This window comes from Xenopus laevis, chromosome 8S, assembly GCF_017654675.1.
Source record: "Xenopus laevis strain J_2021 chromosome 8S, Xenopus_laevis_v10.1, whole genome shotgun sequence".
Lineage (NCBI taxonomy): Eukaryota > Metazoa > Chordata > Amphibia > Anura > Pipidae > Xenopus > Xenopus laevis.
Window position 1 is genome coordinate 92660976 of NC_054386.1, and position 12299 is coordinate 92673274.

Genomic DNA, 12299 nt, shown 5'->3' on the forward strand with positions numbered 1-12299 from the left:
CTACAGAAGGCAGGCAGGAGAACTAGAGCACCGCACAACGGATCGTCGCCCTTTCTGAAGAGGAGCGCAAGTAGAGAATCAGTAAGTAATTTCTTAATAAAAGCTTTGCGATTTAAAAGTTAAAACTGTCTTGGTGGGTTTTTTTCGTTACAAAGAAAAAACGAATTTTTGTTACTGGTCCTTTAAGCAGGGGGGCTTGCTGTGCAGGAGGCTTCTCATTATACAGAGAATCTGCTGACCTGGAGAAATCCTGGAGCCTGCAGCAGAGATAAAGAGACTTTGATTAACTTTTTTCCAGCCTTTAGTTCCCCTTTAAAGAGATACTGACACCAGAAATTAAACGCTTTTACAACAAAATATTGCCTTTGAAAGCCACTTATAACTTTGCCATAAAGTATTTGCCCAATGCTTGTCTGATGCCCCATGTTCCTCTATGAGTGAGCTGCCATATTTGTGCAGCAGGAGTCCGTTAGCATTAGAAACTCTAACTGTCAGGCTGAGATGGGACAATCAGGTTGGCAAAACTGTCAGGTTTAGAAATTTCAACTAACAATTACTTAGATAACCAAACCTTTCAGTAAAAAACATGACCTATAGGTGACTTTTAATGTACATTCATATTTTAAAAAGTTGTTTTTTAGTGTCCGTATCACTTTAAAGCTGCCTAGCAACAGGCGTTCCTCTCACAGATTCTATGTCTCTGCAGTGACGGGGTTAATATGCAATGAGGTCTGGCACTTTAAAGGAGAACTATTGTGGAAATGAACATTTAATATAAGCTTCCTCATACTGAAATAAGAAACTTTCTGAATACAGTTTGAGGAAGCTTATATTACATTTTTACAATAGTTCCCCCCGTAATAAAGTCGACCGGTGGGAGGGGCTGTGGTGAAGGGGAAAATGTCCCTTTAAAGGGAAACTGCCGTCAGACGAAAAGGGTTTTATTTTGCCTACAAACAAAAGTGTCACGAGTCGCATTATCGTGGGGGAAAGGGTTTTATTCCCATTGGATAAAAAGGATTTTCACCTTTTCTGCCCATACGGGGGAATCCATGTTTCTTTAATGCTTTCCTTCTTTTTCATCATTTTTATTGGGTTTTCCAGAAAATAGAAAGTTTTTAATTTTTAACAGATTATGTGCTACTTTTCCTCTTTCCTTTCCAGCACACGGCCCCAACATGCGTTATACAGAAATGCCCAACCTCCCCAAAACATGTCCTGCCCCGACCATACCACTTGTTCTGCCCCAGCAGGGGGGATACATACAGGTGACCAGGGACAAATCATCTGTCCCACAAGCAGGATCAGTTGGCCCTTACCCGAAGGCTTCTCAATACTTATCCTCACAGGTAACCAAATGGAGTAAGTTTGCCTAGTAACCCATAGCGGCCAATAAAATGTTTGCTTTTAAGCAGGTGCCTAGAAAATGCTGCCCGCTGATTGGTTGAGCATTGCACCCAATGAAAAACTCCACTCTGAGCCTGTGCTTCCTCCATCCCCTTCCCTATTTTGTTTGCCATTTTTAGAATGGGCAAACCTGATTCACTTCTATTGACCTGCCCCTCCCCCAGCAGAAAGCCATATGAGCTGCAACACACACTGCACCCCCTGCCCCATAATATAAGGATATTGGGCTAGAGGTTAGACGATCTCCTATGATGCAGTGTGTCTGTATGGATAAGCCCTGTGTATATATTGGTACATACAGGTGAATAGCAGAGTCACACATTAAAGAGACAGAGTCTGAACAACAGTGATTTTATTTGCAATCTAAAATAGAATCTTCCATTTGTACATGAGGGGGCAGCGCGTGATGTCCCAACCATACAATGGTACGGCCCATACAAAACTATTAGCGTTCAACACAAAAATATATCTGTACAAGTCTTGTGTATCATAGGGACCAGCACAGTGCTAATAGGAACCCCCCATATAAATGGTACGTGCCCAGTACAAAAAGTGCTTGATAGGGAGAATATAAACTGATCCTGTACAGAAAGGGCTTCCAGATAACAATGCTGCCATTGGGGAGAGGCCTGCCAGACCAGGATCAGTAAGAAAGAGGGAGAAATCCTTCACATACTGAGCTGATGGGGCATTCTGGGAATTGTAGTCCTGCTATAGAATATTCAACTTCATGTAGCAAAAAAGGAAGACAATAAGATGAAGCAGTTGGCTCCATTTCTCCTACATGGTGCAAAGACTAGAGGGTCTATTTAGTGTTACCAACTGAATATCTGCCTCATTTATACACTTCTGCGACCCCCATATTGGACATTGGATGTGACCTGATGACCCTGCTGCCTGCCCCACCCAATAGGATTTGCTGTAGGGGCATCAACTGATCAGCAGGTGAGGGCTCCAGGAGAGCAGGATGCTGAATAGATCAGTGGGAAATTCCTGCTGCCCCCTAGTGGCTCATGAAGAATGGTATGGACTAATAGTTGAGTGACAGTAGTTTTCACTAAGTATAGTGAGTAAATACAGGATCAATGCAGGAGCAATACAGGATCAATGCAGGAGCAATGCAGTGTTTATTCAGGAAGCACCAAATAAATCAGCAGGGGGGTTTGCTTACTTTTAACACTGGGCTTTGTTGGAGATGGAAAGAGAAAAAGATTCAGAGGGACTGTTTTCGGCCAAACAATCCCCCCCTCTGTATAGTGTCTATGGTCCAATATTTGCCCCTTGGATCATCATAAGGCTTTACATGTGATCATTATCATTCTTTTATTGATGTCCAAGGCAGTAAAATAAGCTTCAACCCAAACCCTCTCTCCCAATGATTTTTACTGATCCCCATTGGGTGTTGAGTTTTCTCCACCTTCTTACTGAATATTGGATCTGCAGTGATATTCCCTTTATTCTCTGTTCCTATGGACACAGTTTCATTCCATTCATATGATCCGGCTGCTGGTGTCTCTCCAGGATTTGAAGAATAATGTAACAGGGATGGGGATTGCTCAAAGTCTAGTAACTCTGAGCAACCTCTTAGGTGTTTGCAATTATACTGGTGCCCAGTTCATTCTACTTAATGGCTACTATAGGCACCATCTCTCCCTACTATACCTGCTATCCCACAGTCAAACTCCCTTCCCAGAGACTATTATCCACTGTTACTATAGACACCATCTCTCCCTACTATACCTGCTATCCCACAGTCACACTCCATTCCCAGAGACTATTATCCCACTGTTACTATAGGCACCATCTCTCCCTACTATACCTGCTATCCCACAGTCACACTCCCTTCCCAGAGACTATTATCCCACTGTTACTATAGGCACCATCTCTCCCTACTATACCTGCTATCCCACAGTCACACTCCCTTCCCAGAGACTATTATCGACTGTTACTATAGGCACCATCTCTCCCTACTATACCTGCTATCCAACAGTCACACTCCCTTCCCAGAGACTATTATCCACTGTTACTATAGGCACCATCTCTCCCTACTTTACCTGCTATCCCACAGTCACACTCCCTTCCCAGAGACTATTATCCACTGTTACTATAGACACAATCTCTCCCTACTATACCTGCTATCCCACAGTCACACTCCCTTCCCAGAGACTATTATCCCACTGTTACTATAGACACCATCTCTCCCTACTATACCTGCTATCCCACAGTCACACTCCCTTCCCAGAGACTACTATCCACTGTTACTATAGACACCATCTCTCCCTACTATACCTGCTATCCCACAGTCACACTCCCTTCCCAGAGACTATTATCCCACTGTTACTATAGACACCATCTCTCCCTACAATACCTGCTATCCCACAGTCACACTCCCTTCCCAGAGACTATTATCCACTGTTACTATAGACACCATCTCTCCCTACTATACCTGATATCCCACAATCCTTTGCCAGAAGCTATTAGGTTTTAGTACAGGTACAAGAGTGGGCTGTATAATCTGATACCATTTACTGAGCTTTGTAACTGTCCTTGTACCCATCGCTTGCTCTGTTGCAGTGGAACTGGGTCGTGCTCAGCCAGGAGTCTGGGGGTTTAGACACAATGAATGATCAAGTGTCCATAGTACAGAAGAATTCTAGAAATATCCTGATATTGTGCTTATTGTATATATTAGACATATCATATTGGGCCTTATATGGTACCCCCGACCCAAGTCCTCACCTCCCTGTATACAATCCCTAGTAAGGACATATGTGCAGCAGAGTGTAGCCTGTTCCATAAAGCTGCAGCAGATTTATTCTCAGGGATTGGTGCAGCTGCAGACAATTAATTAAATACTAATTTCCACACGGTGCCTGTGTAATACTGACTCACATATAATATACAGAGAGAGGCCCTCGGCACCTCCAGGCCTGCTCTCACCTTTTATAACATACAAAGAATCCAGTGTCTGAGAAGGAAGAAGAAACAGAGTAAAAATCATGACACTCAGCAATACGACAGCGCTGAACTGCAACTCACAAAATGTAGCACAATTCACACAACAAGGGTCCTCACTGCTGCCAATGTTACCATTCACTAGGAGAATAATCGTGTATTTGCACCACCACACACACTAATTTAAAGATTTCATCCAAGATAAACTGAAGGGTTAGTTAGACGCTGCACTAGACTACTCTGTGCCCAATGTGCTCCAATATGGAGGCTCTAGCTTATACATACAAATATGCACATTGTTACCTGTGTGTATAGCTCCAAAACAACTCCTAGCATCCGACTCCCAGCTTCCGACTGCCAGTATCCATCACTCAGCTGCCCGGCAGAGGGCAATGTAGTTCTGGGATATATGGAGGCTCAGATATTGTCGGGGATGCTGGGAATTGTAGTTGAGTTGAAAGCTGTTATTTTCAGTCCTCATGTTAACTAGTACAAAATCAAGCATGAGTAACATTCAGCAATGCAGTTATTAGGCTGTAGGAACAACCGCTGGGTTCTAGTATTAGTCCATTACAGACCAGGGCAGCTTTAGATATTCCATGCTGCACCTTTAAGACTAAATAGTGACACACATATGGGAATGTAGTACAGAGAGAGTACTGGTACATGACAGAGCTCATCACACACACGCAGAAAGCAAAGGCACGGGTAAGGCTTCTTCCGCTCTTGTACCCACAAACTGACCCAGAAATAAACAGGTAATGCATTAAAGGAGAAGGAAAGGCTAAAATTAAGTAAGCTTTATCAGAAAGGTCTATATAAATACACCAGTAACCCCTCAAAGTAATGCTGCTCTGAGTCCTCTGTCAAAAGAAACACCACATTTCTTTCCTTCTATTGTGTCTGTATCAGACTTCCTGTTTTCAGCTTAAACCTCCAGGGCTTGGGCTTGAGCATGCTCAGTTTGCTTCTCCCTCCCTCCTCCCTGCTCTAATCTGAGACCAGAGCTATGAGTGAGCAGGGAGAGACTCAGGCAGGAAGTGATGTCACACCAAGCTTATATGGCAGCTGCTATCTTAAACAAACAGAGAGAGCTTCTAGAGCTGTTTACTCAGCATTCTAAAGAATAAATATAGTGTTATAGCTTGCATTATTGTGGCTTATCTATTGGCAATAAACTGCTTCGATAGCTTTCCTTCTCCTTTAAGAATTCCAAAAATAGCCTGCAAACGATATATACTAAGCAACATGGCCTTTGCCTTTATTGGGAGCTGCGCTGCTCCTTTGGGCTTTAAAGTGGGATAGTGTTAATAGCCAGCTACTCTCCACCCAGCTTTACTGACTCCCACACTGCAAAACTCCCAGTATAGGCTAAACAGACAGACATAGAAGTTTGTGGGTATAAACACTGGGCAAATTTGCAAGTTCTAAAACTTGAGGTTCCTAGCTTACTATGTCAGCAATCTACTAGGGGTTGTGAATAATCAGTAGCATCACATGACAACGGGTTTCAGGCCTGACCGGGGCAACTCCAGCTACAATGTCGTCTGTTGGGGATTTTGAGAGTTGTAGTTCTGAAATCAATTCAGGCCTCCTGCTTGGCCATGAGAGTTACTGTGCAGCATGAGGGGGGGGGGGGGTTCCCTTAAATGAACCAATTAAAAACACTAAAAATAAGCAGAAAGTTTTACATTCTCATCGCTGGTAGCCGTTGGAATCAAGTGCCATTGCTAAAAAAAAAATGGAATGTTTCAGTGCCAGATCCATGAGCAGAAAACAATGCAACCAATTAAAAATGGAGGCAGAGCTTGACCATCTCTGGACCAATTAAAAATGGTGGCAGAGCGTAACCATCTCTGGACCAATTAAAAATGCCGGCAGAGCTTGACCATCTCAGGACCAATTAAAAATGGCGGCAGATCATGACCATCCCAGGAACAATTAAAAATGGCGGCAGAGCATGACCATCCCAGGATGTGCTGTCATGTGACGTAGGTTTGCTATGCGCACCCAGTTACAGTTCAGTACATGGGATTGTTCTGTGCATGGGAAGGTCTTCCAGCCCAAGTGCAATTAGCTACAGAAATAGGAGCTTGTTTCTCATATACAGTTCCTGGTTCACGCTATTGATTTATTTCACATAGAATTTTGTTCTATTGTTACACTGGAAGCCGGCGGGTAGAAACAAGCACTTTGCCTACAAGATCAGTGTGCGTAAAAAGAACAAGAATAATCCAGTGTGTGGAGTCAGGAGTAACATGTGCTTTGTGTATATAATAAGGAGCAACAGCTGCTGGTTTCCCTGGGAATGCACTTGTGCAGGGTCCTCCCGGCAGCAGAGGGCGCTGTAAAAGCATCTGATGGGATCACAGAGTATGGACACAACTTGAGTGTTGACCAACTAAATTGAGTTTGATTGGTTTTCATCTTATAAAGAGCAACTAAAACAATCATCATCAAGCAGACACAAGTCTCTCAGTTCAGTGAAGGTCCTTCTCACTAGGCTTTGGTTAGTGCCACTGGTTGGGGAACTATCTGCGTGTAGCAGTCAGCACTGGTTTCCATTAAAGAAGGATAATGGGGCTCCTCAGCACCTCTGTATTCAGCAAGTGCCTTGAGCACCCATGTGATTGCCTACAAACCACTAGCACCTTCTCTATTCACCGTAGCCATGAAGAAGGGACCCATTGAGGCTCCGTGTCCAGTTTGTTGATTATCCGAAGAAGTTCCTGATAAGCCTTGTCTAAATCCGTATTTACAATCGCCGTGTCGAAATAATGGCCGTTGTTCTGCTCCATTTCTCTGGCTTTCTCCATGATCTCTCTTAGCTCTTCTGGCTGCAACAAAAATGTTTGGAAGTCAGCAATACTGATATATTATTGGCCAGCGGGAGGCGCTCATTACTAATTTATATACTGGACCACAAGTGGGGGGTCAGCTGCCCCTGACTGATGCAGCTAGCTCTGATCAGAAGCCAATGAGAGTTGCAGAATGAAATCTAGGAGAGTCAAAAGCAAGCATTTGATTGGATGCTGTGGATTGTTAGGGGTATATTCATCAAAGAATGAAGTTAGGGGTTGCCACTAGTGATAGGCGAATAAATTCGCAAATTTCGGAAATTTTCGTGACTTTCGGCACATACGCAGTTGTTCGGGACTGGAAATTTAACCCAACTGCGCATGTGCCGAAACTCCGCTCAGATTTCAAAGAAGAGGGCACCTGTGAACTCCCGAGGCCAGATCTGTACGGAGGGGTAATTAAAAAATTAGGGGCATTTGCCCAGGGGGCAGTTAGGCTATGGGGAAGGAGGGAGGCTGGTCTATGCAGGGTAGGGTTTTTTCCTAGTACAGTTTTGTTTCTCTTTTAAAAGAGTATTTATTATGGGTGAAAGTTCATCCTAAGATAAATATGCCTTTGAAATTCCGCCGCTCTCCATTCATTTCTATGGGATTTTCACTCTAGTGGACTGTGGCGATCTTTAACTTCAGGAGCCTACAAAACCCCACCAATGTGAATGGTCTCACCCTGCCATATATCATATTATAGAGCCAACAAAGACAAATCTGCACTTACCTTTGGATTCCTGCCTTCCTTGGCCAATAATGCCCTCAGCCTTTCTTGAGAAGGTGGCGCAATGAATATAATAAATGGCTTTAAATCAGAATTGCGCAGCATTTTTAGAGACTGTGAAGAGATAAAATGATAGATTTTAGTGAAACCTCAATTTTAAGTAGCCTGATTTTGAGTTTTCCCGCATTTTGCATTTTTCTTTTTGAGGTCCCACTAATTTATAATTTGTTAGTATAGAACGAAAAAAAAAAAAACACAAGGACAAATTAGTCTTTATTAAGAAATAACTTACCGAAACTCCACTTGCGCTCCGCTTCAGAAAAGGCGATCTGGCGATCCATCGCGCGCCACTCGATTTCTCCTCCCTGTCTTCCTTATAGGAGATAGCCAGGGAGGAGAAATCGAGCGCCGCATGATGGATTGTCACGGTGTTGCCTTTTCTGAAGAGGAGCGCGATCGGAGTTTTGGTAAGTTAATTCTTAATAAAGACTTAGCGATTCAAAAGTTTAATTTGTCTTTTCATTCTAGATCAACGATTTTTTTTTTTAAATGTATTACTGGTCCTTTAACCCTTGTTATTAACACAGTAAATATAGTATTTCAAAGTAAAACAGACTCCTGTGCTTATATCCTTTCAGTACTTGAAGAGAAAGTTACTTTAACACATAATTTTACATTTTCCCAGATTTTTTCCCTGAAAAACATAAAATGGGGGTTCTAATATATATTTTCTTCTACAAATATATCCAGCTATCAGTATATAAAGTAAAATTGCTCAGAATGCCATGGGAGGACTTTGGCAATATGTATTAAATCCATATGTATTTGTCGTGTACATCGATCATATAGCACAGATATTGTGATCACTTTCTACAGGTGATTCCTCAGGCAAAGCAAGTGATGCGACAGCTTCCACTTACGCAGAAGAGGGGTGCATTTTCCACACAATGTCCCAAATAGACGAATTCAGAATTCCAAGTGGAGCCCCAGAAGCTGTCGTACCTCTTCTACACAGTGGAGCAACATATTGGCCCACAACTAAACAGCTGGATGAGTGCAATATGGCCACACAGTGTGTATGAGAACAGTTTACACCTATGGCCTTTCGTTCTTCAGATTTTTCGCAAGATTTTGCGCAGCTTCTTACCTGTGTGTGCAGACACAAGAGGCAGATTTTGCCGGAGTTGATGACTTGCCGTATAGAATCCACGCTGGTGCCGTACAGGTTTTTCTCAAACTCCCCGGACTCAATGAACTTCCCGGAGGAAATGTCTGCGTCGAAAGTTTGCCGTGAAACAAAGTGATAGTCGCGCCCTGCCACTTCATTCTCCCTTCTGCTCCGAGTGGTATCTAGACAAAGAGAAAACTCATTTTATGTGGCAATTTAGGAGGTTGGTGCAATGACTCTGATGTTACTTTTAGTGTGCGGTGAAATCCAGTCAGTGTTATACAGGTATATGAGGTTAGGAGGCGCACACCCAGTAAATAAATATGAGGTGCAGATCCAAAGGAGGCTCCCTATATCAGTCTCCAAGATAAACACAAACAAAAAATCAAACAAAGGATTGTACACTCTAGCTCAGGGGTCCCCAACCTTTTTCACCTGTGAGCAACATTCAGATTTAAAGAGTTGGGGAGCAACACAAGCACGGAAAAAGATTTTGTGTACTCTCCGTTAAATCTTTCTCTTCAGTTGCTTGAGGTTTAGCTGGCACCTCTAGGAGGCAGTACACAATAAGCTAAAATAAACAACTAGTCCCTCCTCCTCCTCCTGCTATACCCCTCCTCTGCAGGCAGAGATAGCTCAGTTCGTACCAAAGAAGGAACAGGAGGTTACAAAATAACCAAAAACCGGTATAAACGAATTACAACAACTGATGGTTGATAATGCCAACCATGTCTGAAGCCAAGAGAAGGCCTCGATTTAGGGAGGGAAGCCCTGTGTCCCCCAAGCGACTGAAGAGAAAGAGATTTAACGGTGAGTACACAAAATCTCCTTTTTCTCCAGGTCTGCTTTGGGGACACAGGGACAGTGGGGACTTACCTGCCGCCGTAGTGGGTGTCATATGCCGTCAAAGTGGTAAAATGTGGCAGAAAGAATGGATGGATTGTTGCAGCCTTGCACAATTGTTTCGCTGAGGATTGGTTCCAAAAAGCCCAGGACGTACTCATTCCTTTGGTGGAATGTGCCCTAAGTGTATCTGGAGGGGTTTCTCCCTGTGCGGAGTAGGCCCTTTGTATGGCCTGTTTGATCCAGCGGGAGATAGTACCCCGTAGAGGAAGGAAAGATGAACAAGGAGTTCGATTTTTAGATGTCCTCGACGCGATGCAGGTAAAACTTGAATAAGTAAGATGCCTTCCGCATCACAGGATTTATTGTGCTCTAATATAATGTTAATCTGGGGGGAAGTGTGCTCTGGCCCTGTGTGACCGAATAGAGATTGTATTGATTACATGTACGATTGTTTAATGCAGGTGGTGAAACCGCTTAATGTATGAAGTGTCTCTTTGCCACAATGTGCTGATGGGGTCCTGTGAGACCTGTATATACTGTGATAACTGCCTATTATACATGACCTATGCCGTTTTGTTGTGTGTTATGTTTAAAATGTAAATAAAAACCTTGAATATGTGAAATAAAAGAAAAGAAAAACTCCTGAACAGGAGTAGAGTATGTCCTAACCTCCTGAGGACACAACGAAAACTGAGCTATCTCTGCCTGCAGAGGAGGGGGCAAATTTACTAAAGGCCGATTTACTAATGGGCGTTGGTGTAAATTCGCTAGCGAAGTGGACCTACTCTAGCGCTACTTTGCACCCTTAGGCCAGGCGAAGTTGCGCTATGGCGAAGGGACCTAACTACGCTAAATCACTAAGTTGCGGATTTTCGTGAATGTTACCTCTTGCGCCAGACTTTACTTCGCCATCTGCAGACCAGACGAAGTGCAATAGAGTAGATAGGGATTGCTCAAAAAAAGGTTGACATTTTTTCTAAGTGCCAAAAAACGCTTTTTTAAGGGTGATAGGCTGAAAAAGAGCACAATTTTTTTTAGGGTACCCTCCTTCCCCCCTACATTTGATAACATATGGCACCTAAACTATACAGTGGCACATGTGTAGGGCGTTAGAATTTATTAAGGTTCCCTGGCCTTGTGTAGAGTAATGTGTTTTCTGCTGCATATAAGGCCATTGTACTTTAACTGCACGCCATATGCAAATTTCCGATCTCTAGCGTAACTTTAAGCCGATGATCTTAACATCGATAGTGCAACTTCGCAAATGATCGGTAACTTGTGCGCAACGTCGGATCTTTGTGAATTTGCAACGCTGGCGCAAATTCGGAGGTAAGCTAATTTGCCCCGAGGGGTATAGCAGGAGGAGGAGGGACTAGTTGTTTCTTTTAGCTTATTGTGTCCTGCCTCCTAGTGGTGCCAGCTATACCCCACTGTCCCGGTGTCCCCCAATCAGACCTGGAGTTGTGCCAAATAAGGGCTGTGATTGGCTATTGGTAGCCCCTATGTGCACTGACAGCCTACAGGAGACTGGCAGTACATCTGGTATTTAAGCAACCAAAACTTGCCTCCAAGCCTGGAATTCAAAAATAAGCGCCTGCTTTGAGGCCACTGAGAGCAATGTCCAAGGGGTTAAATAGCAACATGTTGCTCACGAGCTACTGGTTGGAGATAACTGCTCTAGCTCAAACAAAAAAAGTTTTTTATTACATCAAAAAAAAAGTTACAAAAGTAGTACCAAAATAAATCACAGTAGCCCAATGCGTTTCGACCAAAGTGGTCTTCCTCAGGGGCAATCAAAATGAAACATTTTCTTATTCTTATTTTTCATTTTGATTGCCCCTGAGGAAGACCACTTTGGTCGAGGCGCGTTGGGCTACTGCGATTTATTATTGTACTACTTTTGTAACCTTTTATTTGATGCAATAAAAACCTTTTTTTTTTAATTAGAGTGTGCCATCCTTCGTTTGATTTATTGTTTGTATTATATGGGCAGCAGAGTTGAGCAGGAGGCCCAAAAAACAACGGAAAGGAACAGAAGCAAGAGTGTATTGGCATTGGCGCACTATAAGAAAGAAAGTTGCCCCCACAAAATAAAACTCAATGGACTGAACGCAGTCTCAGCCAGACCAGCGGTTTACGCTTACGAGGTACTGCGACTGCAAATCTTTCTGGTTCGTTTGTCATCAGTCTTTGCCGTAGCTCATTCTGCCCACAACTCTGGGGTCCGATGAGAATGATTGGCCGCTTTCTGTTCGCTGGTTGATGATAAAGGGACATTTCCTCATAAGTCAGAATTTCTTCATTATCATAATCTTAAAAGGAAGAAGAAGAGAATGACGGTCAACGTGGAGCT

At 43.2% G+C, this 12299-nt stretch overlaps 1 protein-coding gene across 1 annotated transcript in view; it reads right to left on the bottom strand.

The window, feature by feature from the left end:
- Positions 1 to 5599: 5599 nt before the first annotated feature.
- Positions 5600 to 12299, bottom strand: part of LOC108700324 (MAGUK p55 subfamily member 5) — a 49884-nt gene continuing 43184 nt past the window's right edge. Inside the window, exons 11-14 of the mRNA XM_041574408.1 lie at positions 12091 to 12258; positions 9080 to 9282; positions 7936 to 8046; positions 5600 to 7199 (exon numbers count right to left, since the gene is read on the bottom strand). Of these exons, the coding sequence (XP_041430342.1) occupies positions 7023 to 7199; positions 7936 to 8046; positions 9080 to 9282; positions 12091 to 12258 (659 nt within the window). The 3' untranslated portion in view covers positions 5600 to 7022. The remainder of the gene's footprint in view (positions 7200 to 7935; positions 8047 to 9079; positions 9283 to 12090; positions 12259 to 12299) is intronic.